The 27,889-nt window shown below is 31.8% G+C and overlaps 1 protein-coding gene and 2 pseudogenes across 1 annotated transcript; 1 reads left to right on the top strand and 2 right to left on the bottom strand.

Annotated features, from left to right (window-relative positions):
• Positions 1-15,099: 15,099 nt before the first annotated feature.
• LOC8279675 (kiwellin-1) lies at positions 15,100-15,821 on the top strand. The gene has a single exon (XM_002529771.2). It carries the CDS (start codon positions 15,127-15,129, stop codon positions 15,688-15,690), a length of 564 nt encoding a protein of 187 aa, XP_002529817.1. The 5' UTR covers positions 15,100-15,126; the 3' UTR covers positions 15,691-15,821.
• A 1,360-nt stretch (positions 15,822-17,181) lies between these two features.
• On the bottom strand, positions 17,182-24,527 carry LOC8279674 (annotated as a pseudogene).
• Positions 24,528-24,749: 222 nt separating this feature from the next.
• LOC8279673 lies at positions 24,750-27,889 on the bottom strand (annotated as a pseudogene).

Below are 27,889 nucleotides of genomic sequence, written 5' to 3' on the forward strand. Positions count from 1 at the left end.
AAAGATAATATTAATAATAATTAATAAATGAGTTTTTATTTAAATTAATTTTAAGTTTATTTTTTTATTATTTGGTTTAATTAAAATAATTTAAATGTAATTTTGAATTTTAATGCTAGAAAAATAAAGGAGTATTTTCTATATTCTATTAGTTTGAATTTTTAAGAAATTAATTAAGTAAATTCTTTGATAAATAAATTATATTTTTGGTTATTCGAAATTCTCCCCCAAATGCACACACACATATATATAAATAAAATTATATATTGAAAAATTATGAAAGAACTTGTAAAGGATGTTATTATAAAACAATTTTGGAAAAATTGATATTTTAATTAGCTAGTGGTATTAAATTTTAAGTTGAAAAATAGTTAGCAAATTGATTAATTAAATTAATTGTCTGTTAGGACTGAATTGAATTTTTTTTTTTGGGTGAGGATTAAAAGTATAATTTTATTATTATGGGGTTTTAATAAAAATTTGTATGTTTGGTATTTTTGTAATTAAATATGTCGGCAAGGGCTTTTTGGTAATTTTATATTAAAAGTAAGGGTAAATATGTAATAGTATATTTTCAATAATTCTAATTTGGCCCAAAAGGTAAAGAAAAGTTTAGGGGCTTAATTGAAAAGCTAAAGAAAAGTTTAGGGGTTAATTAAAAATTTCACTGGGTGAAATTGTTGTAATTAAAAAAGTTGAGGGACCAAAAGATAAGAAAGAAAAGTTTCAGGGACCAAAAGTCGATATGGAGAAGAAGAAAAGAGAAAAGAATCGGGAAGAGAGAGGGAGATCGGAGGAAGAAGAAGGAGGCGCTGCGTCGTCGGTGGTCGACCACCGAGGGCTAGCCGGTGGAGGCGGCTTGCGTGGCGGCCGAAGTGGCGTTAGGCAACAACTTTCGGATGCTTTTCCGGCTGTTTCCGTCGGCCTTGTCGGTTGATTCTGGTGGCGATCGACTCCCGTCGGTGAGAGCTTTCTTTGGCGGCAGCGACGACGCCAATATTGTCCGGAGACGGAAGCTCGCGGTGGAGAGAGAAAGTAGGAGCAGCCGACGTTTTCGGGTTTTTCCAGCGAGCTCCGGCGAGCTATGGATGATCAGAGGACGTATTCGGACTCCCCTCAGCTCAAGCTTCACAATGGCACCAGTTTCATAATGATCGGACCCTGTTTGAAAATTGACGAACGAGATCGTCCGTAAATCCCTCTGGATGATCGGGGATCAAATTAGAAAATCGGAAGCAGAGATCGTCGTCAGCGCGTATTTCGAGTTCGATGGTGTGTTCGGATCCTCGATCGGACTCCGGCGGTTGGAGGCGAGTCGACCGAGCGATCAAGTGTCTCGGTACTTTTTCTTTGGCCCGCAGGTTTTGAAATTCTCTGGTTTATTATATGCTTATTGATTTGTGTTGAGTATTAGATAATATTTGTGTGTTAAACTAATTGGTTGTCAGACTGCCTACTATAGTCGTGATTTGTGCTGTGTGGGGGAGTCGGGAAAAATAGTGAAGTCTTGCGGACGCGACTCCCATTGTATTAAATTGTTGATTATTTGAAGTATTTTTCTAGCCGGTTCTAGACCCGTTTTACGGGGGGTAAATGTCCGTATTGTGGGGGAGGTTCTGCCGAATTTTCGGTAGAATTTACCCAAGTCGAGATTCTTAGACAGTGAGTCCTAGAAATCTAGACCTAGGGTTAATTGTCAACTTTTTCAGCATTATTGATAAATTATTTTCTGTGATTAGATAAATCCGTTAGTTCGGCTCGCTCCACTCGAGGCATCAGAGCAGAGCTATGAGGTCGTCAAAGCTGTGAGTTAAAGTCATATGTCGGTTATGCACGTGTCATGCATGATTTTTGAATAGCTACTGTGATTATTTGATTGCAAGTTTCAATTATTCTTTTAATTATTATTCATGTGTATCATGCTTTTTGATTACTATTCATATATATATATCATTTCCTTTATCATTGATTTTATTATTGCATGATGATACGGGATGGGACGACAATAGAACATATTAGTTTGATGAGTGTAGTGGTGTAAACCGAGAGTGATGGAAAAAGGGTAAATGGGTAAATTTAAAAAGGAAAGTTTGGGACTTGCCCTAGTCGAGCAACGCTCTCTGGGCTTAGTAGAGTGTGATTGCTAGAGTAAAGGTCTCTAGTTGAGCATTGCTCTCTGGGCGCCGGCTTATTTGGAAATCTAAGTGACCAGACTGGAGGTAAGGTCCCTAGTCAAGCTTCGCTTTCTAGGCGTTAGTCTTATTGGAATAAGAGAGCCAAAAGGCTAAGGCTGATAGTGAACATTAAGTGACCGGACTGAGGTTAAGGTCCTTGATCGAGCTTCGCTCTCTGGGCGCCAGTTCTGTTGGAATGAGAGAGTCGAGATGTTAGAGTTGAGGTTAGTCGAGATGTCAGTGTTGAGATTCATCGAATGTTAGTGTTGGGATCAGGGTTCTACTAAAGTACTCCTTCCCGTTGTGTATGAAAATTATTTTATTCAAGCATGACATGACACGTTTACTTTTGCATGACTTAGTATTTAATTACAAATTAAATAAATGTATTATCAAAGAATATGTAACTATTTTTAGATATATGATTTTAACTCACTCTAGACCGATCCTCAATTTCTTATTTTCGGATCCGTATTTAGTCTTCCCGCGACTCTTATCTAGTAACCGGACTCCTTCATCATCGGGTGGTGTATTTGATTTGGTATGTTAATTTGTAAAATCTTATATTCTCCGCCGTAGAAATAGTAGATATATCAGTTGTAATTTTCTGTAGTTTCGGGTCTTGCCTAATTCTTATGGCAGACCGAATTAATTATGTAAGACTTAACGGTTAAGATAAATTGTGGCATCAATAATATTAGATGAGATTTATTTAAGTCAGTGAGTGTCAAGCTTACTACGGGATTCGGTGGCCTTACGCCTACTCATTCCCTAGTGCCGGTTACGAGCCACAGATGGGGTCGTGACACTTACGATCCAAACCATAAGACCAAATGGAAGTTTTGTTTTCATGGGGAATCGAAAGAAAGTTTCTATTGAAGGCATTGGTACTTATCATTTAATTTTAGATACAAGACATTATTTGGATTTATCTCAAACTCTTTATGTACCCACATTTTCTCGCAACTTAGTTTCTTTATCGAAGCTTGATATAGCGGGATTTTATTTAAGTTTGGTTCTAGATCTTTAACTTTATTTAAGAATAATAATATTATTGGTTATGGATTGTTATGTAATGGTCTCTACAAGCTTAAACTTGATAATTCTTTTGTTGAGACATTAATGACCTTGTACCATAATGTTGGTACTAAACATAATTTAGTCAATGAAAGTTCAGCTTACTTGTGGCATAAACGTTTGGTCATATATCTAAAGAAAGGATACAAAGATTAGTAAGGAATGAAATACTTTCAAGTTTGGACTTTACTGATCTTGAAGTGTGTATTGATTGTATTAAAGGAAAACAAACAAAACACACTAAGAAAGGAGCTACAAGAAGCACAGGGCTTCTTGAAATTATACACACTGATATTTGTGGTCCTTTTAATGCTCCAACTTTTGGTGGAGAAAAATATTTTGTTACCTTTATCGATGATTTTTCTCGTTATGGTCATATTTATCTATTACATGATAAATTTCAATCAATCAATTTACTTGAGATTTATATTACAGAGGTTGACAGACAATTAGATAAAAAGATAAAAATCATAAGGTCAGATAGAGATGGTGAATATTATGGAAAATATGATGAATCTGGATAATGTCCAGGTCCATTTGCCAAATTTCTTATAAGACGTGGTATTTGTGCTCAATACACAATGCCAGGAACACCATAACAAAATGGTGTTGCAAAAAGGCGTAATCGTACTTTAATGGAAATGGTTAGGAGTATGATGAGTCATTATTCTTTACCCTTGTCATTATGGATGTATGCATTAAGAACTGCTATGTATTTGCTAAACAAGGTTCCTAGTAAGGTAGTTCCAAGTACACCTTTTGAACTGTATACAGGAAGGAAACCTAGTTTGAGGCACTTACATGTTTGGAGTTGCCCAGCAGAAGTTTGAATTTATAATCCACATGAAAAAAAAATAGATTTAAAAATAACAAGTGGTTATTTTATTGGGTATCTAGAAAAGTCTGAAGGGTGTAGATTTTATTGTCCTAATCATAGTACAAGAATTGTTAAATATGGAAATGCAAGGTTCATTGCAAATTGTGACATTAGTGGAAGTGAAAGAATATATGATGTTAGTATTCAAGAAGTTAGGGTGGAATCCTATACCTAAAACTTCTACAATTATTGTTCCTAATATTATTACTCATCCATATAACATTCAAGAACAACAAATAAATGATCAAATACTTCATAAAGAAAATGACAATAATGAAGCCATAGTAAATGAACAACAAAAAGTAATAGTAAGAAGGTCTCAAAAAGAAAGGAGATCTATTATTTCTGATGACTATGTAGTTTATCTACAAGAGTTAGAAATGGACTTAGGAATTAATAATGATACAGGTTCATTTTTAGAAGCCATGAATTATAATGATTCAATTAAATGGATTAATGCTATGGAAGAAGAGTTAAAATCTATAGATAAAAATCAAGTCTGGGACCTTATTAAGTTGCCTGAAGGATATAAAAAGATTGGATGCAAATGGGTTTTCAAAACCAAACGCGATTGGAAAGGCAATATCGAAAGACACAAAGCCAGACTTGTTGCCAAAAGTTTTACTCAGAAAAGTGGCATTGATTACAAAGACTTTTTCACCAGTGTCTAGAAAAAATTCTCTCAGAATTATTATGGCTTTAGTGGCTCATTATGATTTTGAGCTACATCAATGGATGTTCAAATCGCTTTTCTTAATGGAAATTTAGAAGAAGAAATTTATATGGATCAACCTGAGGGTCTTTCAATTAAGAAAAAGGATTATATAATGTGTAAACTAAAGAAATCAATATACGGACTTAAACAAGTTTCCTGTCAATGGTATATTAAGTTTAATGATACCATTACTTCTTTTAGATTTCACGAAAACATTATTGATCGATGCATATATATGAAAATCAGTGGGAGCAAGTTTATTTTTCTTATTCTGTATGTTGATGATATTTTACTTGCTGCTAATGATCTTGGTTTGCTACATGAAACCAAGAAATATCTGTCTAATAATTTTGAAATGAAGGATATGGGAGAAGCCACATATGTGATAGGAATATAAATATTTTGTGATAGATCACAAGATTTATTGGGCTTATCTCAAAAGGCTTATATTAATAAAATTTTAGAAAGATTTAAAATGGACAAATGCTCAGCATGGATAGTTTCAATTCAAAAGGGGGATAGATTTAATCTTATGCAATGTTCGAAAAATGAATTAGATAGAGAATAAATGAAGAACATTCCTTATGCATCTGTTATTGGGAGTTTAATATATGCTCAAACTTGCACCAGACCAAACATTGAAAACAAATGAAGAACATTCCTTATGCATCTGTTGTTGGGAGCTTAATGTATGCTCAAACTTGCACCAGACTAGATATTAGTTTTGCTGTCGGAATACTGGGCAGATATCAAAGTAATCTAGGATTAGATCACTGGAAAGCTGCAAAGAAAATTCTTAGATACTTGCAAAGAACAAAGGATCATATGCTCACTTATAGAAGATCTAATCACCTTGAGGTGATTGGATATTTAGATTCAGATTTTATTGGATGTGTTGATACAAGAAAATCAACATTTGGCTACTTATTGCTATTGCCAAAGGAGCAATTTCATGGAAGAGTGCGAAGCAGTTTGTCATTGCTGCATCCACTATGGAGGTTGAGTTTGTAGCTTGCTTTGAGGCTACCGTTCATGGATTATGGCTGCGAAATTTTATTTCAGGACTTGGAATTGTCAACAGTATAGCCAGGCCGTTGAAAATTTATTGTGATAATTCTGCAGTAGTGTTCTTCTCTAAAAACGACAAGTATTCTAAAGGTGCTAAGCATATGGAGATAAAATACTTTGCCATTACAAAAGAAGTTCAAAAACAAAGAGTGTCAATTAAACATATTAGCACAAATCTTATGATTGCAGATCCTTTAACAAAAGGATTATCGCCCAAAACCTTTAATGAACATGTTGTAAGAATGGGCATTGTTAGACGTCATTACTAATATTTTATCAAGTTTATTATAAGTTTATATATTTGACACTTTGAGCTCAATTATGTGTTTCTGATTTTTCTGTTTTCTATTTGGTATACATAATTGCTTTAAAGTAATATAGACAGGAACAGTCTTGAAATAAAGACACTAATTTTATACTATTAATGTTATTTTTATTAAAGATCATGTGAAGTTGAGAATTAGTGTTGTGGTATATGGAAGGGACTATGTCAATAAAATGACATATGATCACTATGACCCATTAACATTTCTACTTAATAATGATATCATGTCATAACCAATGTAAAAAAGAATTTAATATTGATTTTTGTGCACTTTATGTTCTTATTAAATTATATGAGCCAAGTGGGAGAATGTAAGAAATTAATGACTCATATAATTATAATAAGATATTAGTGATTAGATTCTATTGGTTAATGAAAGGTTGTGAATTGAATAATTATGACTATTGGTAAAAGTTATAACATGAAAGGTTGTAACCATTGGTGCTTTGATGGAAAGCCACCATTAGTCTATGAATAAGAGTTGGTCCTTTCTCTACTCATATCATCAACAATTATAATAAATATAAAAATTAATATTAGAGTATCCATCAATAAGATAAGGGAAAAAGGGAGAGAAATCACACTCTATTAAATATGGATCAATGTATGTTTTCTTCATTTTATTTACTAGTGAAAAACATGAAGTTCTAGATCAATAGGCTATTATTTATTTATAATATAAAAAAAGTATAAACATCTAATGCATGTTTATTTTTTATTTTTTATTCATTTTTTTCCTTTATTCATTTATAGGCATATGACTCTTTGTAATATATTTGATGAAACTCAGTTCATACGTTCAAAAATCTTTTGAATGATTCTGTTGTATAAAACATTTGATGAACCTCAAATGATACTTTGATGAGCATGTAATTTAAAGATAATGAACTTGTTAATTATAACTTATGGAAAATAAGTATGTTACTTTTGACATGTATAAAACGTCTGATCAACCTCAAGTGATAATTTGTTGAACTTGCTGATTGAAGATAATGAACCTGTTTATTATAACCTATCACTAATGAATATGTTGTTTCAACATGTTAATACATTTGATGAACCTCAAATGATAATTTGACAAACCTGTAGTTTGAAGATAATAAACCTGTTTATTATAACCTATCACTAATGAATATGTTGTTTCAACATGTTAATACATTTGATGAACCTCAAATGATAATTTGACAAACCTGTAGTTTGAAGATAATAAACCTGTTTATTATAACCAATGAATAATGAACCTCAAATATTAATTTGATGAACTTGCACTTTGAAGATAATGAATCTATTTATTATAACCTATGAATAATGAATATGTTATTTCCACATGTTAAAAATTTGATAAACCTCAAGTAATAATTTGATGAACCTTCAATTTGAAGATAATGAACTTGTTTATTATAACCTATGAATAATAAATATGTTGTTTCCACATGTTAAAAATTTGATGAATCTCAAGTGATAATTTGATGAATATTGAGTTGGAAGATAATGAACCTGATTATTATAACCTATAAATACATATTTGTTTTTATGCACATATAGTATATTCATTAGTTAAAAGTTACAGATTCATTTGTTAATCATATAAGGTTCATTATTAATAAAATCCATTTATTGAATTATTAGTTCTTATTTCTAATAATGATTATTTTGCTGGACAAAAATGGGTAGAGAAAACATCTCAGAGAAAAAAGTTCAGCAAAAAGAATTTAAAAGGGCAGATACAAGATTTAGAATTGAGGAATCTGATAATGACAACACAAATTGGGATGTTCCTCTAACTAATGTTATCAAGAATAAAACTACTGATGGTGTTGGAAAAGAAAAGGGGCATTGCTCAACAAAATAAATAAAAGCAAGTTGTTGTTGCTGATGTGAGTAAAGATGTTAAAAAAAAAAAGAGGTTCCTATGGCTCAATAAACTCAAGAGCATAACAAGAGATATAAAACACGCTCAATAATGGATAAATAGAAGAAAATGGCTGCAAAAGAATCAGATGAGGACACTGATTCTACTTCTGAAGAACAATTACCAAAAGAGACATCTAAATCATGATTTAGAAAATAGAAAGAAAATGAGGTTAGATCTGTCTTATCCACTAGAATGTCTCCATTTGATTTGTTCAACATGATCAAGAGACTGTCACCGGAGCAACGTCAGGTAGTTGAAGGCATTGGCTATGCTATGTGAATGTCATGGACAGTTAAGTAGATACGTTATGGAGAATTTTGATTCTGTAAGTGTGCTTTAGTTTTAGAAAAGAAGAACTTAAGTTGCTTCAGGAGGATCTAATTTCTACATTGGATATTCCTCGTGGTCCTAAAGTCATTGTAGAAGCTAAAGGGGACAACGGTAGCGATGAATATAATTAGTTGCTAAAAGAATGGAGGAAAAGATGGGCTATAAATTCTGGTAGTTCTATAACAAGAAGTATGATTGATAAAATAGTGAATAGAGGAGATCATAATGATGAATTCAAGAGAGATTTTACTATTTTTATTGTCTCTACTATGCTGAAGGGCCAACAGAGTAGAAAATGCAACTACAAGATTCTATTTTCTCTAATCAATATCAATGAAATTAAGAAGTTCAATTAGTGTCATTACACCATAAAAATCCTGGTATAATACGTTCAAGACTGAAAAAAAAAACTAGATGGTTTTTTCATTAGACTTTTCACATTCTTATTGATAATTGTACTCTACATCTGTTTGTGGTTTCATTAGTTAATAACTGCAGGTTCATTAGTTTATACATATATATTTATTAAGTTATACATATAGGTTTATTAGGTTATATATATAGGTTCATTAATTTATACACATAGGTTCATTAGGTAATACATATAAGTTCATTATTGTATACATATATGTCCATTAGATTCATTACTAATTTTTTTTTTCTTGAATGAACAGCTTCCTTACTCAGACAGAGTTGTTTTCAAATTAAGAGATGATCATAATAGAAAGTTTACAATACTCTTTTCCTAGACTACTTAAAGTGTTAATAAGAGAGTCAAAGAAGAACTCCAAACAGGTGGATTTGGAAAAGGAAAAGTTTATAGACAAAATCAAGAATGTCAAAGATGAAATAGAAGAAAGTAAAGATGATGTAAACCAAAGAGCTGGAATTCTTAAATCTACAATGTCAAGAAGGTAAATTTATTTTGTATAATTATTCATAAAACTTAGGTTCATATAATCTACACACATGTTCATTAAATTATGTATCTTTATTCATTACTATAGATGAATAAGGTTTTATTCCTATAGAAGTTTGTGGAAAAAGTATATGTTGTTCTAAAGAAAATGGCTGACACGGTGGTTGAGTTTAGAGAAGTGATGGCGGAGATGGAGTGAAATATTGAAGAAAATATTCACTTCCATATTTGAAATGTTCAGCAACGTTTCAAGCTCATAGGGAGAGGAAGAAGCCGATACTGATATTGAAAAACATGATACAGATGATGATGGCTTTTTCAATGATCCAAGTTTCCTTGATGCAGTTGCAAAACTTGAAAAAGCAATCAATAAGACACAAAAACACCATGTAGCAAAAGGTAATGATGCTCCTTCATTCTCTTTGGGCTTCACTCTTAAAGAAAAAGATGGAAATAATCAACAAGAGAAAGAAACTGATATAGCTGTAGAAGTTGATGTTGCTATAGCTGAACAGGCTCAACAAGTTTTTTTGAACCTGAAACACCAGTTGTTGAAGTTAAAGGCATTCCCGCAAATGAGCAATGTGAAATTTTTTTTGACGAGTATGTTACATAAATATAATTCTTTTCTTTTATACTTAAAAAAAAATCGATGAGTGTTACATAAATGTAATTTTAGATGAGTAGGTTTATAAAAATATTATGTTAATTATATAGGTCCATTATCTAACTCTTGTACCTTCATTGAGTTCATTTTACAGGTTCATCATTTTATTCTAACATGATTAGTAATATTTTATGGCGTTTAAAAATGAGATGCAAATTCATTTAACAATAACTATTGGTTCACTGGTTTTCTTATCCAGGTTCATCATGTTAATATGTGCTTGTATATGCAGTTTATTAAAAATTATATATTGATTCATTAAATGTAAACTGTTGGTTCATTAAGCACTTGATGTTCTTCTTTGAGTTCTCTCCTATGTGCCAAATACAAAGTCTATGACGTAAGTTTGAAAACACCATATAAATTGCAGCAGCCATATGAGTAGATTGATTTGTCATTATTGTTTGTGATGTTCACCTTCCATAGATCTTAAAAAGGTAACAACCAAATAAAGGACTAAAACCACAGCCAAACATTACATTCATACAATGCTGATTCATATCAATAAATAGACCACAAATCATATCATATCATATTTATTGGTGCGACATGTGGTATCATGGACTAACAAATCTCCAAACATCTCATAATCTTATCTCATTTGAGCATCTCTAAAAAAAAAACTATATAATCTTGCATCAACATCAACCTCAAAATCAAAGAAAAAGTCCTTTTCATTTGACTGTCTTCTTCTAAATATCTCAATCAATGCATTCAAATTGCTGCCATTCAATTTCTTCATATTCTCTAATGGTAAATTATTATAAGCATATCTAGTTGTAAAAGCAATAAATAGTGATCATCCAAATTGATTTTTTAGCAAGTTAATACCATTAGTAACAACAATTCCACTTTTCTTTAGATGCTTAAGATAACTCAGCTGGTTTTGTGTAACTCATATATGTGAATGAAATAAATTAAGTTTTACTTAATAGACATAGCTCGTGATTATTTTTTTAATATTTTATTATAGTCCAAACTCCTTTTTCATCAATATCAAACTAAATAAATGCTTTACAATTAGATCGAATATCAAGTTTCAAATAGCACTTATTTTCTTTTACTATCTTTTGTCTTTCTCCAACCTCTAAGCAATAAAATCTTTTCATTGATATTCTTTTTCCATATGCTCTATATCTTTGCTTACTCTTTCTAATACTAAAACCAACTCCGAATGCATACTCATTGTATAAATCATAAACTTCACCAATATATTTCGCAGACAGTCCAAGTAAATTCTTAACAACTGCATTATTATCATTATCAACTGTAAAAATAGAAAAAATATTGAAACTCAGTTTAATACATATTGAACCTATTTTATTTCAACAGTAAACATGTACTATAAACATAATATACCTAAATGTTGTAAATAATGAACCCGTATTGCATATCAAATAAACTTATAGTACAAACATAATGAACCTATAGTATAAACATAATGAACCCATAATGCAAGCATAATGAACCGAAATCCTGTACATAATGAACATGTTCCTTTTTGACAATGAAACTGAATTATGAGTATTATGAATCTGTAGTTTTTAGACAATAAGCATAATATTTTTTTAACAACTTGCATCTATGTTTTTCAATTTAAAACAAACAACATATATATTATTACCTGTATTTGATGATGAATCCAGATTTACAGTTGAAAATTCAACTGTACTAAAATTTTGTTGATTCAGAATTTTTAGATTTTTATTTATTAAATCCTCTACCTCTATCAATCAATTGTTCGACAAAAATGAAAGAATGAAGAATTTCAGATCATAAGAATATGCAAATCTATCAATGAGAAGAAAAGAAGAAATAAATAAAAGAATGAAAAATAGTAGAATTATGAATGAGAGAATGAAGGTTTGAATGATCAAGAATATAGAATGAAAAAGAAAAACTAGAGCCAAACAATAAAAAAATAGCTCACGATTCTGATATAGATTGTAAAAACAAGATAGGGCGTTATTTTGGAAAAAGAATCCTCTCACACGTGCCATTTAAAATCTGCTCCATCATTTAAATAAAACATCACCATTTTGGTCACGGAATACACAGGGCACAATATACTATGGTCCATAATATAATTTGCCTAGAAAATAGCCCCATCAAGGCTATTGGACTGTTTTCTAACCCCTCAGCTTTTCCTTCTACATATACATTATTTCCTACTATAATATTAGGCAAAACCATTTCCAAGATAAAAGTGATAGTAATAGAAAAGCCAACAATGTTTCCATTTGGATACGTTTTAAAGTAAGATTTATCAAACAGTATATTCTCCTTCAGGTTGATCAAGATTATATTGTGACATCATACCATATATACTGCAACGCGTCCATGAATTTCGATGTTGAATATCACTGCATCAAGCAATAGTTCCACCAACATTTTCAAAACATATATCAATGCCTTTGAGAGAAATTACCTACACAAACATTATCACCACATTTTAAAGAAGAAAGTTTATGTAATAGCTAAGCCTTCAAAGAAAAGAAAAATTATAGTTTTCAGACTGACTTTGCAGATTTATGATAATTAATATTCCTGTTTAATAAATAACTTTAAAAGGGCTCTGACAAATTTTCGTATTCTTCTCGATATTGATAAATGAATTGTTAATTTTCGACAAACTTTTTGCATTATGTTTAAAATTGAAACTTTTGATTTGATACTCAACCTAAATCAATCAAGTAATAGTAATAATTTTTTGTAGTGGGAATTTTAATTGGTCCAAATTATGTATAGATATTTAAAGGAATTTCAAAGCTTTAATGATATATTTCTATATATAAAATGGTGAAAATATGTGCTTTTGCCTCACTTAAGCTTAATTGTCTATTTTCAGAAATATTAGCAAAAAGAAAAAAATATGAAGCTAAAAGAAGCTTAATGGGACATATTCGTGTCAAGACCCAAGATTAAGACGCATGGACTGCTAATTATAAGGCCCAAAGAATATTTTAGTCATTTTGTATAATTATTAGGATTTATATTAAGAGTTATTTATGAGATAGTATTTGGTGGAGGTTAAGATACTTAAAGTCTTATGTATTAGATAGATTTATATTAGTATACTCATTTCTAGAGAGATTTATTGAGAGGAGGACTCTCCTCTATATAAATCTCTGCAAAATCCTAAAGAGAAGAAGGAAGAAGGAGGGAAGTTTTCTCCTACCTGCACTCTACACCTGCTACCATTATTCTCTCCATAATTCTCTACAGTTCTTCATAAACACTTTAGTTTTAGTTTTCATTGTTCTTTTAGGATCTGAGGAGCTTTTTAATAAGCGGAGACTGATGACCAATCTTCTTCCTACTTGAAGAAATTTTAGATCTTGAGGGAGCTTTTTACTTTCTTATTTTCTGTCTTTCTATTTAATACCATGATAAGTGGGTTAAATATGTTAGGCTAGTTTTCATAAGTATTTAGTCTAGTCTTTCTACTTTTGTATGAACCTTGCTATTTATTTATTTAATAAATAATTTCTTTACCTTCATATCTTTATTAGTTTCAGTTATTATTGTTAGTTAACCATCATATTAATTTAGCAATAGTAATTGTTATAAAAATCTTTAGGTTTAAAAGTATTAGAAACATCATCTTTACTTTAATCTATGTTGGTATAAAAAACCTAAGTTGCATCATTAGTTTGAGTGATTTAGGGAAAAGGCACATCACCATCTCATTTATTACATCTAGACTTAAAGTAAACCAAGGAGATTACTAAATAAATGGTTAGATTAAATACTATTTTTAGCATATAGTTTTAGATCATATGCATTTACATTTGCATTGCATATTTATTTATTGTTTAGTTATTTTACTTTATGACCATTATGCTCTCAAACATACGATTTAAAGTGTTTAGATTTACTTTTATTGTTTTGTGTTGATAATTAATCTTTATAATAAGTGGCCTCATAATTCCTTGAGAGATCGACCTCGTGGTGAACTTACCTTTACTATCGGAACGGTTCGTGCACTTGCAAGTACTAAAAAAAGCACATCAAATTTTTATAAAAATAATAATAAAAAAATTAAAAACCAACTTATTTTTAAATCAAACCAATAAAATAGGCTTTTTAATTTTTACTATATAAAAAAAAGTTATCAATTGAGTATGGAATGATTAACAAAAAAAACAAAAACAAAAAAAAGCTAATAGCTAACGGAAACAAACATAAAAAAAAATATTAATTCACTTTAAGAAATATAAAATTAAAATTATAAATTATGAGAATTTTCGAAAATAATAGTATTTTTTTTAATTTTATTATTTTTAAATGAGTTCAACTATAAAAATGCGAATTAAAAATTTTGTTATGAAAACTTGTATACTGAAAGATTGAACCTGGTTTGAGGTTTAGCCACATCTGAAAGTTCTCATGATTTTAGATTCTAATGCTATGGGAGAGTAAAAATATTATTAATTATTTTGATAATAAAGCCTTACTCTTACGTCTGTGCCGTTTAAGTTAATTAGATCCTCTTATATTTCCAACTCCGGCTTTTATTTTTTAATATCAAAAGATAATATCATGTACGACCAATACAAAACTATGGTTACAACAGACAATCCAAGTAGTAATTTTGGGTTTTAACTCTGTTTTGTCAACACTTTCCATCAACCAATACATTCCCTGCTTCTAAATTTGTACAATTTTGTTTATTAAGATTTCGAATTTGAGTTTTTAGCTTATAAATCTGTTAGAATTCTAAAATTGCAATTACGAGTTCTGAGTATGCAACTGTGTTACAACTCTTGAGGTGAATTACTATCTCTGTAAATTTTGACTACGACACACTATAAATTAATTAAACTAAAGTATTTATATTTGATATGAAAAGATTTATACGGTCAATGAATTGCATTTCATCTTAACAGAAATGGGTAGATTTCTTTAATTGAAACGAACACAAAATTGTCCTCATTTCACATTAAAACAGCTGTGATTTTGAGTAACTCGCCTCTATATAAAGGCATTATAGCCCAATTGATCTTCTTCACACCAAACCACCACAAAACAATATAACAAACGAAAGAAGAAAACGAAAATGAAGAAGCAAGCTTGCTCCAAGGTTTTTCTCATTTGCTTTATGTTTCTTGCTGTAAGCAGCGTAGAGTCTCAAACTTGTAGACCAAGCGGCAAGATAAGAGGTAGAAAATCTCCTCCAGGACAATGCAATCGAGAAAATGACTCTGATTGCTGTGTACAGGGCAAGATGTACACCACTTACAAGTGTTCACCGCCGGTGACTGGTCACACAAAAGCAACACTAACAGTGAACAGCTTTGCACCTGGGGGTGATGGTGGTGCCCCATCTGAATGTGATAATCAGTATCATTCAGATGATGAGCTGGTGGTAGCACTTTCTACAGGATGGTTTGACAACAAGAGTAGGTGCTTGAACTATATTATGATCCATGGAAATGGACAAAGTGTCAAGGCCAAGGTAGTAGATGAATGCGATTCTACCATGGGATGCGATTCGGATCATGATTATCAGCCCCCTTGTCCTAACAATATTGTAGATGCCTCAAAAGCGGTTTGGAAGGCTTTAGGTGTTTCTGATCCTGACAGTGTGGGAGAAATGGACATATATTGGTCTGATGCTTGAGGTCCTTTTATGCAATATATGTAATTTTCTCATGTAATTTGCTTCATATCCTTACCAGGTTGATACATACGTCTATGTAAAATTGTCATGTAAAATATACCGTGTGTTTGTATCCAAATCTGCATTTAGTTTCTCAATGACTTTTAATGTTTTTGCATTGCACAAATACTTCTAAATTGGTTTGAGTGTAGTTAATACAATTTCTTCTCTAGTAGAGTTCCATCTCTCAAGGTGTCCATTTAGTCATGTTCCTTCCCTCTCCAATGTTGATGCTTCCTTTCTTGCCATTCTTGATCTATCATAGAATAATTTTCTTGATTCTTTTATTCCAAGTAATTGGGTTTTTCGTCTAAAATCACTATGTTCTCTTGATCTTTCAGGATACAATTTTCAAGGTCCAATTCCTGAGGACTTCCAGAGCATGTCTTCACTTATTAGAAATTTAGATTTGTTTGTCAGTTATTTCAATTCTATAATGCCGAACTGGTTTTGCGGTTTATTGGAAGAGTTTGCGAGGTGATCTGAAAGGCATTGGAAATTTGACTTCTCTCATTAATCTTGACTCTGTTTTACAATGAATCTAAAATTTGAAGGAGGGGTTCTGTCATTAATAAAGAATCTTTGCAATTTGAGCTCACTTGATTTATCACAAGCCAAACTAAGCCAAGACATAAATAGATGTTTCTTGAAACTCTTCTAGTATGTGTGGCAGATAAGTCAGCTGACTTATAATTGAGATTTTCGTCAACTATATTTGTCATTTGGCAAAAGATCTGTCATTTTTAAGAATTTGGCTTTCCTTAATCTTGACTCTTAACAAATGAATGGTACACTTCCCTATGTTTCAGTTGTAATTCTAGCTCCTCTGAGACATGAATTCAAACTTGTTAATCTAAATTATACAAGATGAAACTATGGAGTATTAGTACATAACTGGCATCAATGGTTTTGCGGTTAAGGACAGGAGAAACACCATATTAGCTAAGCAACAGCCTCTTGAATCATCTTCCCTTCCATCAGTGTCTAAGTTTGAATCCAAGTGTAAATGGGTCAATAAAGGTATATCATTATATTAATACAACTGAATAATCAAAAAAATAATATTATTTAAAATTAATGCCTCAAATGGTAAATATAAGACTACTTAATTAGGCATGGATGTCAAAGATTCCTATTTCACTAATTCATCCCTTCTCTAAGACAAATAAGATTGTCCAAAGAGAAAATGGAAAAGGAAAATTTGAAGTAAAGAACATTAATGATGTACATTTGCAAATAGAAGCTCTCTCACTTTATTGGTTTTCAGGAATTTTATCAGGAAAAATAACCAACAGAACACTTGTAGAGAAATTAGGGAAGAACTTTATTACTATTAGCTGGAGACACCAAATTTTACAGTAGATACAAGATTTCTTATTCATTAAATTGCACTTAGTAACTCACAAAGAAAAGCTTCAAGAACATATGCACAAGGAAATGCCAATCGGTAAATCAATCGCGAGCAACGACAATGACCCCTTTTCCAGTACTCTTGCCATTGAAAAGGCGTTCTAAGGCTCCAGGCCCACTCTCAATGCCTTCGTTCACTTCTTATATGTAACTAATCTTTCCTTCTCTAACATAAGGCACCACATGTTCCAAGAACTCAGGATACGAATCATTGTGATCAAAAACTAGAAAATCCTTGCATTTTGATTCGCTTATACACCATTTGCATCAAGTTGGTTATGCCGTCAGGTTGAGCAAGATCATACTGAGAGATCATTCCACTTGCAGCAATTCGACCTTGAAGTCTTATGTTAAGAAGCACTGGGTCTAGCATTTTTCCCCTCCTACGTTCTCGAAGTATATGTCAATTCCTTCAGGAAAATATCTGTAGTAGATTTAGCAGACATTTGGGTGTGACTCATGTGAGCAACTGTTTGATCAGGGCATTTATCAGTGTGATAAGTTATGGAATAACAACTAATAATGTTGTGATGACCCATGGCGCGTCTAACTCACTAGAATTATTAGGAATATGTTATATTTTTCAGGGTACTATTCCTTGCAACAGTATTCGCTGCGGTGTACACATCTGATGTGGTTAGAATTAACTTATATTTTATTAGGGTCCAAGAAGACGTAGCTACAGTACAAACTCTCATTACAAAAATTGTATAAATAATCATTTTATAGCAAAGTTGCTGTCAACCTTTTTCTTTTGATTTCATGTTCTATATAGAAACTGTGAAAATAATGATCAATGATGTATTGCTTTCTGTATATGATTCTGAGATTATAAGTGACTTATTTTTATTCATATATACACAATGTTCAACAGTTGCCTAAATTTTATTTTAACAATTGTCCTAGGCCTATGTCAACGTCCCTTTCTTTTTTAGGTAAAGTCGAAGTGACATTTTCTTCAAAGCAGGAAATGTTGCTCTTTTTTCTAGGAGTCTACGAGGAAAAGCCTGTATAAGCTTTCTGCTTGTACAGTCTCTGAGACTCCCTTTCCTAATAGCCTGTGTATTCTTCTATTTTGGTTTTCATTCTTCAACAGAAACTGACCTTTTCAAAGTTGCATCCAGATCATGCTCTTCCTTATAATTGAAAGCATCATCAAATCCTAATTTGCCCTTCAGGAGATCAACCTTTTTGTCACCAAAAATAGTTAATTATAAAATAAGTAGACAAAATATATAGTATTATTTTTATATATATAAGTTCTGGGTAGGTGAAATTAGAGACCATCAAATTTTGCAGGAAATTGGCATGTGGCAAGGGAACCATACCTTTTCTTTGCTACCAGCACTGCCAACAACATAACAACCCATGAGCTTTGCCATTTGCCCAACAATCTGGTCGATATCACCATATGTTGATGAAATGAAGACACGATCTCCTTTCTTGGGAGCACATATTTCATAGAAGCCAATATAAGTAGTATGGCCAGGCATTCCTTCATTCATTAAGACATTTCAAAATTTTATGATTAGTGATTGCGTAGCCAAAGAAAAGCAATCTTTTTCTTTAATTCCTACAGTTTTTCCTTCTTTTTTTGATTAATTGGACTTTCACAGAGTTAAATTTTATGAGAAGACAACACTAACACGGCTAAAAAACTTATTCCTATTATGATCTTTCTCATTCAAATAAAAAATATAAGTATATAAGATCCTGACGGCTAGTTACAACAACTATAAACAATCAAGGCTAAAACTAAGGAATGAAAATGGTAAATAAAAGCTGTAAATGGTAATAGAATAATTAAAGGGATAGAAAAATATATACAGCTAATACTCCCCCTCAAGCTGGAGCATGTAAGTTAAGGATGCCCAACTTGGTGTGAAGTTTAAGGAATTGGTCTTTACTTAAGGCTTTTGTAAAGATATTAGCGATTTGATCATCAGTGGAGATAGGATGAAGTTTGAGTTGTCCTTTCTGAAGCTTTTCACGAACGATGTGATAATCAATTTCAATATGTTCTGTTTGTTCGTGGAAAACCGGATTTGTAGCAATATGACGACCATCCTGGTTATCACAATAAAGCATAGTGTTGGCTGAAAGGACAATGCCAAGATTCTGAAGTAATGTGTGAAGCCATACAATTTCTTGAGTTGTCATAGCCATGGCATGATATTCGGCTTCTGTTGAGGAGTGAGAGACAATTGATTGTTTCTTACTTCGCCATGATATAAGACTAGAGCCAAGAAAGATACAAATTCGGTAGTAGAGCATCGTGTCATATGGGATAACTTACCCAATCAGAATCACTATAACCTGTAAGATAGAGCTGTTAGAAGGTACAAGAATCCCTTGACCCGATGTTTTCTTGAGATATCGTAATAGACGACGAGAAACATCTAGGTGAGGTTTGTGAGGTTGATGCATAGTCATCACTTAAAACATTGATCGTAAAGGTGATGTCCGGCCTTGTAATAGTAAGATATATGACTCGACCAACAAGGCGTCCATAGAGTGATGGGTCTTCTAGTAGGTGACCATCTTTGTCATTAAGTTTGAGATGTTGTTCCATAGGAGTGTCGGTAATATGGGCACCGGTGAGGCCACAATCATGAAGCAAATCAACCACATATTTTCTTTGGCTTAAATAAATACCTGTTGGTGAGCGAGCAGCTTTAATTCTGAGAAAATATTTAAGGAGACCCAAATCTTTAATCCAAAACTTATTGAAGAGAAATGACTTAAGCTCCATTATTGCATTAGAATTATTTCCTGTAACAATAATGTTATCAACATAAACTAAAATAAAAAGAGATAAAGGCCCTTGTCTTAAGATAAAAAGAGAGTAATCAACATGAGATTGAGAGAAACCAATAGAAATTAAGGCAGTGGAAAATTTGTCAAACCAATTTCGAGGGGCTTGTTTGAGGCCATAAAGAGATTTGTTAAGTTTGCAAATATATTTTTCTCCCCCTTATGCGGATGTCCAAGAGGTAATAAAATGTATATATCTTCTTGTAAATCACCATGTAAAAAGGCTCAAAGGGAACCCCTTAGGCGTTTCATTTGAAGCCAGTAAGCAAACAGCAAATCCGTGGGTATTTGAACATCAAATTGATATAATGGCCATGTCTTGATCGTTGTTACTGCCAATAAGGTTCAAACTGTTACCAATTTAGCGACAAGGGCGAAAGTCTCATGGTAATCGATGCCTTCAGTTTGAGTATATCCTTTGGCAACGAGGCATGCTTTATAGTGCTCTATACTACCATCAGAATGTCAAATCTTGTAGACCCATTTACAACCAATTGATGTTTGGTTGGTTGGTAAAGGAACTAAAGATCAAGTATTAGAATGTTCCAATGCTTAGAGCTCAATCTCCATTGCCTTTTGCCATTTAGGTACCTGCACAGCTTGAGAGAAAGTAGTGGGTTCCATAATAGAAGATAAAGAACTAAGAAAAGTGTAATGAGATTTTAAAAATCTATTATAGAAAAGAAAATTCTGTAAAGAATATTTGGTGTTCGATGGAGATGATTGGACATTATAGTAGTAATAATCATTAAATTTTTTAAGTAGTGTTATAGTTCTTTGTGGGTGACCAGTTCCAGTTTGCACTGTATGAGAAATAGAATCAACAGGAGAAATATTTTCAGGATCTGTCGTGGAGCTAGAATAAAAAATGATTGGTGAAGAAGATTTATTGGATTGGGGATATGGTGGTGATTGAATTATTGGAGGAGAAGGACTAAAATCTTGGACGGCTACTGGTATAGTTGAAATATTATTGGTATCAAATATTTTAGAAGGAAATATACTTTCATGGAAAACAACATTACGACTTACATAAATTTTTTGTGTTTGAATATCAAAAGTCTTATAACCTTTTTGAGCAAATGGATATCCAATAAATATGACAAGAAGAGCTCGATTGTCAAACTTATGCTGAACATTAATATTACGAGCATAACATAAATAACAAAAAATGCGCAAACATTTATAAGTGGGTAATTTATTAAATGACAACTCATGTGGTATTTTTCTACAGAGCATTTGTGAAGGAGTTCGATTAATTAAATAAGTTGCAGTAAGAATGCACTCACCCTAAAAATTTAATGGTAAGTTAGCTTGAAATCGAAGAGCACGTGCAACATTAAGCAAATGACGATGTTTGTGCTCTACCATCCCATTTTATTGAGGTGTGTGAGCACAACTATGCTGATGAATAATATCAAGAGAAGCAAAAAAAGTATTACTAATAATATTAAAAAACTCAAGACCTTTATCACTACATACTTGCTTAACGGAAATACTAAATTCAGTATTAACCATTGAAAAAAAATTTGAAGATATGAAAAGGCCTGAGATTTTTGCTGCATCAAATAGACCCATGTAGCACGAGAAAAATATCTACTATAGTTAAAAAATAACATGCACCAGTAATTGTAGATGTTGAGAAAGGTAAATGACATTGTTTAGATAAAGGACATATAGTGCATGAATTTTTTTATTAGAAAAAGAAATATTAGAATCTAAATTTAAAAATATAGATAAAGTACTAGAACTTGGATGACCAAAACGCCAATGCTATAAATCCACATGATGAGGAACAATAGCAAGAGGTAACATGTGCAGGCTGAATATTGAGATAATAAAGACCACTATATTCTTTACCCATTCCAATCACTTTCTTTATTTGTAGGTTCTGAAATACACAATAGTTAGAGAAAAATTGAACGATAAAATTGAAGTCTTTAGTAATTTTCTTAACAAATAGTAAATTGAATTTAAAAGAAGAAACACATAAAATATTTTTTAATATTATATTATTTATAATATTTCGTGAGCCAATATGTGATATTGACACTTTTTCACCATTTGGTAGTGTTATAGGTAAACCCTTATAAGTTTTTATATCATTTAAAATGTTCGGATCATAGGTCATATGATCTGTACATCCAGAATCTGTAACCCAATTATCATATTTGGTGGGCAAATTTAAAGACATATCTGCGAAGTTGATAAGAGTGCTGGATTAGAGCAAGAAGTTGTTGAATTTGGTCTTAGGTAAATGGTAGGACTAGTCCACTTGTGGTGGTTTCAATGGCAGCAACAATTGGCTTATTAGCAGTATCACATTTTGTGTGATTTCCATCTTGATGAAAACTTGGATTTCCTGGTTTCTTATGGCATTTTGATTCTAGAAATTTGGATTTTCTGGTTTCCAATAAGGTTCAAACTCTTACCAATTTAGTGATGGGCGAAAGGCTCATGGTAATCGATGCCTTCAGTTTAAGTATATCCTTTGGCAACGAGGCGTGCTTTATAGCTCTCTACCTACAATAATTATCCTACCTATATATGTAGTAGTGGTCAAGAGACCAATAACCTCAAACAATGGAGACAAATGATTCTATCAATTCATCTATTTTCAATAGTTCTATATCCATAACAGAACCTGATTTTTCACCTTCATATTTCATACATCATTCAGATAATCCAGGAACCATACTAATCACCCAACAATTGAATGGTGATAACTACCCTAAATGGAGTCTTGCAATTACCATGGCTCTTGAAGCCAAGAATAAACTTGGTTTCATTAACGAAACCATTAACAAACCAGCTCAAAACTCTCATCTATGGGGTCGTTTCTGTAACTGGATAACCAGCACTAAAAACCGTCTTTACATTGGATGGTTTGGTGTTTTGATGATCCCAACTTTATTGACAGCTTCATTTCCTCATCACTTCTTTCTAGCGACTAGCTTCTCAAGTGGGTGGCTTGGTAAGCAACAAGCTACCTTCAGCATCGGTAAAATCCCTATAAAAAAAGAATAGCTACAACAACATGGTTCTTTCATGGCTTTTTAATGTTGTAACAAGAGACATAGCCAACAGTGTTATTTACATGAAGACAACTAGTGAAGTTTGGAATGATCTTCATGACAGATTCTCTCAAAAAAATGCACCACGCATATTTGAAATTCAACGGGCCATTGCCAACCATACGCAAAGGAATGACTCAATTGTCGCATATTACACAACCCTCAAGGGATTATGAGATGAGCTCTGATACCATATTATGATTGGAGAGAATGGTTATATCTTTCTCGTTCAAACAAGCAATATAAATATATGAGATCGTAACAGCTAATTAGAACAGCTATAAACAATTAAAACTAAAACTAAGGAATGAAAATGATAATATATAAGCTGTAAATGGTAATAGAATAATCAAAGGAATAGGCAAATATATACGGCTAATAATTCCTCTAGTAAAAGCATCTTTTGAGTGAATCAAGAAGTTTCCAAGAAGTCACCAAGAAGTCCAGTATAGTAGGAAAGAGGCACATCAGTATGCTGGATTCTAACAAGGGTATCAAGGTTTGTTAAGAGACTGTATTCTTCCCATTTTGTTGGAACCCAAACTAACTCTCCTACTTTGAAATCTGGACTCCCTGAATCTATAACTTTGGCCACTCCATATCCAACTACTGGCTGCGAGTTTCACCATACAGATTAATAAGTCACTAGCCTTGATAATTAAAAGAAACTACACTACAGATAAATGAAATAGATAAATAATTAAGGATCCTAGTATATCCGCTTACAGAATCAATAGAAAAGGAGTAGAATAGGCGATCTTGCTTCTTATCCTTGACTCCTCGCATATAAGGATCGCAAGACAAGTAAAGATTCTTAACTAAAACAGCTTCCAATCCCTGAGGAACCTCAAGTGATATAGTAATAGTAGTTATGTGCATATCAGATTCTTTTGGCAACCCTGTTATTTCCTCTCTGCAAATCACCTGCTTGTTGCTTACAACATTCTCACTTGCCATTTTTTCTTTCTCCTCTCTGGAGCTGACCTTTGTCTTCTTCTCTTGTATATTATTACAACCTCTGCAGGGATGCTTTGCCTTTTACAATTTTTAATATATGTATGCTTTTTATATTTTTTATTATATTATCTTATAATAACAGATAATTATTAATTTAAAATTTTTCACAGCATAGATATGACTTGCAAAATTTTTTTGCTTAGTAGCAATTTTGGCACCTTAATTTTTGGAGTTTAATCATACATACACTTTATTCTTTGAAACTATTATACATATACGCTTAAATTTTTATTTTTATTTATTAGAGCATACCTCAATATGTAAATTTTAATACTATTAAATACCTGGTCTTTGGAATGAATTCGGGTGCTATTTGATTTTGTAAGAAAAACTAACACGTTACTGTATTTCGTTTTCAATGTTCTATTTAGTTCTTTCAAATTTTGAACAGTTTATTTTTTATTCTTTTAAATTTTTTTTTTCGATATAGAAAATTCTTATTTAGATTTGATATATTTTTTTACTTATATACAAGTTGATAGATAATTAACATATATTTATTAATTTTAAATAATAAAATATATATCAATCATCTAATATCAAGATGTAAAACACTTATTCATACGTGTCGTACTTCTATTAGTTATTAAGAATTTCTTCACGAAAGTTTGAAAGTTTACTTCTCGATCTGCCCTGTGTGGAATTTATATTTAGTTATAAAAACAACTCTAATAATTAAATTGTTGATTTGCTGAAGCAGAAGCGTTAATAAATGGTAGATTGATCTTCCACCATGAAAATCACATAACAGGTTTCACTTGTACTATTACTAGATTTAGTACAGTTGCCAGCATGATTCACATAATAGGTTCTTCTACCACTCATGAGTGACTGCAACCACTTGCTTTCCAATGTTCTGACCAGTATAAAGACCTATGAGAGCTGCAGGACCATTCTCCAGACCTTCAACTATGTCCTCCACATATGTTATCTTTCCCTCTTTGATGTATGGCAATACAACATCCAAGAATTTGGGATATTGCGGATAGTAATCAAAAACTGCGAATCCTCTCATGTTGACTCGTTTGTAGACGATAGACATCAGATTGCAAACACCTTCAGGATTGACAAGATTATATTGTGAAACCATTCCACACAGAGCAATGCGGCCATGCAATTCATGTTCAGAAGCACGGCGTCTAGCATTTTGCCCCCAACATTGTCAAAATAGATGTCAATGCCTTCAGGAAAGTATCTGCCACCGTAGAAACACATACAATTATGAATGTTAATCACATAAAATTTCGGAGATATGTGATTAATGGAGCAACATAAAACAAAACCTTTTTAAAACAGTACTAAAGTCAGGCTCCTCTTTGTAGTTGAAAGCTTCATCAAACCCAAACTTGTTCTTTAAAATATCAACCTAACAACTCTCCGTACCATGCTTTCAGAACTTCCTGACAATTAGTTTCGCAAAACAAGTATGCACTCTGTCGCCAAAACATTATAGAGTTGAGTAATAAAATTACTAAGTAGATGATAATTATAAGAAACATCCTTTGTTGTTCTTCAACAAGTTCAATAATTCCTTCTTTTTTTTTCTTCCTTGGAGCTATAACGAAAGCTAAGGAAGCTGGAAAATCATCCAAATTGGTCATGATTGATGGGTACTAGAAATAAGTCTCTATAAGGTGAAGAAAAGCTTATCTAGATCAGCCTGAAAAGAATACGTCTAACTGATAAATAGTTTCAAGATTATGTTAATCTAATAAGGATGGAAATGAAAGTGAAGAATCACCTTCTCTTGAGTTCCAGCACTTCCAACAACGTAACAGCCCATTATCTTGGCGAACTGCCCAACAAGCTGACCCACCGCACCTGATGCTGATGAAACAAAGACATAGTCTCCTTTCTTAGGAGAACAAACTTCATAAAATCCTGCATAAGCAGTCAATCCAGGCATACCTGAAAAGCCACACTACTCAAGTATTAATAATAAATTGTCCCCAACATATGTAGTCATCTTTGACATACTAATTAATATAGATGAGGATAACAAATACATGGTTCCTCCTTTACATCTTAATCTTACCAAGAATTCCAGTGTAATAGGAAAGGGGAACATCAGTATGGTGAACTTTGAAAAGGCCCTCTGGTGTTGTCATGAGAGTATACTCTTCCCATCCAGTTGTTCCCCATACAATGTCACCTTCTTTAAACTCAGGGTGTCTTGAATCCAGCACTTTAGCCACCCCAAACCCCTTTAGTGGCTGCATATATTTTCACCAACTATTTGATATTCAGAAACAAGGAATCTTAACTAATTACTTAAAGGTTTAATCAAGACTATGATAATTTAAATAAAGAAAAAATAACAAAAATACCTTTGTTTTTTTATTTTTTATAAAAAATACGGTGTAATTTTTTTTTTATTTTACTATGTAAAAATATCAAAAATATGGTTTTAGTTTTTTTTTTTTTTTGGTAAAACAACTAAAGAAAAACTAAAAACAACAAAAAATTTAAAAAAATAACTATATTGTATTTAAAAAAAACAGCATTTTTAAAAAAAAATTTACACAATGAAAATAATATTTTTATTGATTTTAAAATATTTTTAAAAAATTTCCTTAAATAAATTTGCCGAACATTTAATCCGTAAGAGAATTGCTATAATTAGAAAGCAGCGAAAATATGCAAGAATTTTGAAGAGATTAATTACTTCAACATACATATTTTAGAGATTAATATTAATTGCTTACTGTGATTTTATATACCAAACTTTTCTTTTCTTTAATATTTTAAGGCTTAGTTTGACATTTCCATTATTTTTAAAATTTAAATTCAAACTTTTTTGTTTTTGTTTTTGTTTTTTGAGACACAGTTAAAAGAGAAACATAATTTATTTTGTCTTTTTTCCACAAATAGAACTAATTTTCAAAAATTTAAAAAATGCTATAAAAAGAAAAGAAAGAAAGGATAAAAGATAAAAGAAAAAATAGTAAAGGAAAATATCAAAGTGGCCTAATAGTTCTAAGTAACTATTTATATTTTTTTCTGTTCATTATTTCTCCACTTACCTATTTCAAAAATATACTTATAAACTAATCTATAAATAAGCTAAAAATATGTGACAGATTTAACTCTATAATAGAGATAATCATTTTATAAAACCAAAAGAGATAATAGAAAAATCTATCTTTTTAGATTTTTTTTAAAAATTATATATGTGGAAATAAGCTTATATATTTATTATGAGTTCCCTGTATTAATACGATAAATCAATTAAGAATATTTTATTTATAATTATCAGCAAAAATAAATTTAAAAAGTATTAAATGTTTTAGATTCAAATAAAAAATTAAAATATTGAAGAAAAAAAAATATTAATATTAATTGAATATTACATCACAAAATTTAGAAACAATGCAACAGTTCCCCTGAAAAAGTAATAGAACTTACAGAGCCCGGAGTATATGAAGTGAATACACTGAGATCCTGAAGCTGAGGTTTCGTCATCAAGATTCGCATATAGGGATCGCAAGAGAGATAAAGATTCTTGACAAGAATCCCATTACAGCCTTTGGGTACCTTAAGCGTTACGGTACCAGTAGTCACCTGCATGTCTGACTCTCGAGGGAAACCAGTAACGTAGTCTTTGAAAATCACTTGCTTGTTGCTTGCCACTTCCCCATCATCACTCCACATTTTCCAATTGATCTTTCTCCTACGCAGTTCTGGTTTTTGTTTTCTATTTTTAGGCTTTCTAAATGCAAGTGTAAGTGAAGTTGGGATTTTCCTGCTTCTTATAGGCCCTAAACCAAGAAGTTAATTCTTACACGGATCGATTTCCTGATCTGTACAGTACACAAATGATCGTGCGGTTGCAATGCGAAGTAATT

The sequence above is a fragment of the Ricinus communis genome, chromosome 1 (genome assembly GCF_019578655.1).
Source record: "Ricinus communis isolate WT05 ecotype wild-type chromosome 1, ASM1957865v1, whole genome shotgun sequence".
NCBI classification, from domain to species: Eukaryota; Viridiplantae; Streptophyta; class Magnoliopsida; order Malpighiales; family Euphorbiaceae; genus Ricinus; species Ricinus communis.

What these genes read in the sequence shown, in the direction of transcription:
- LOC8279675 (XM_002529771.2), top strand. Translation starts at nt 15,127, where the DNA reads ATGAAGAAGCAAGCTTGCTCCAAGGTTTTTCTCATTTGCTTTATGTTT.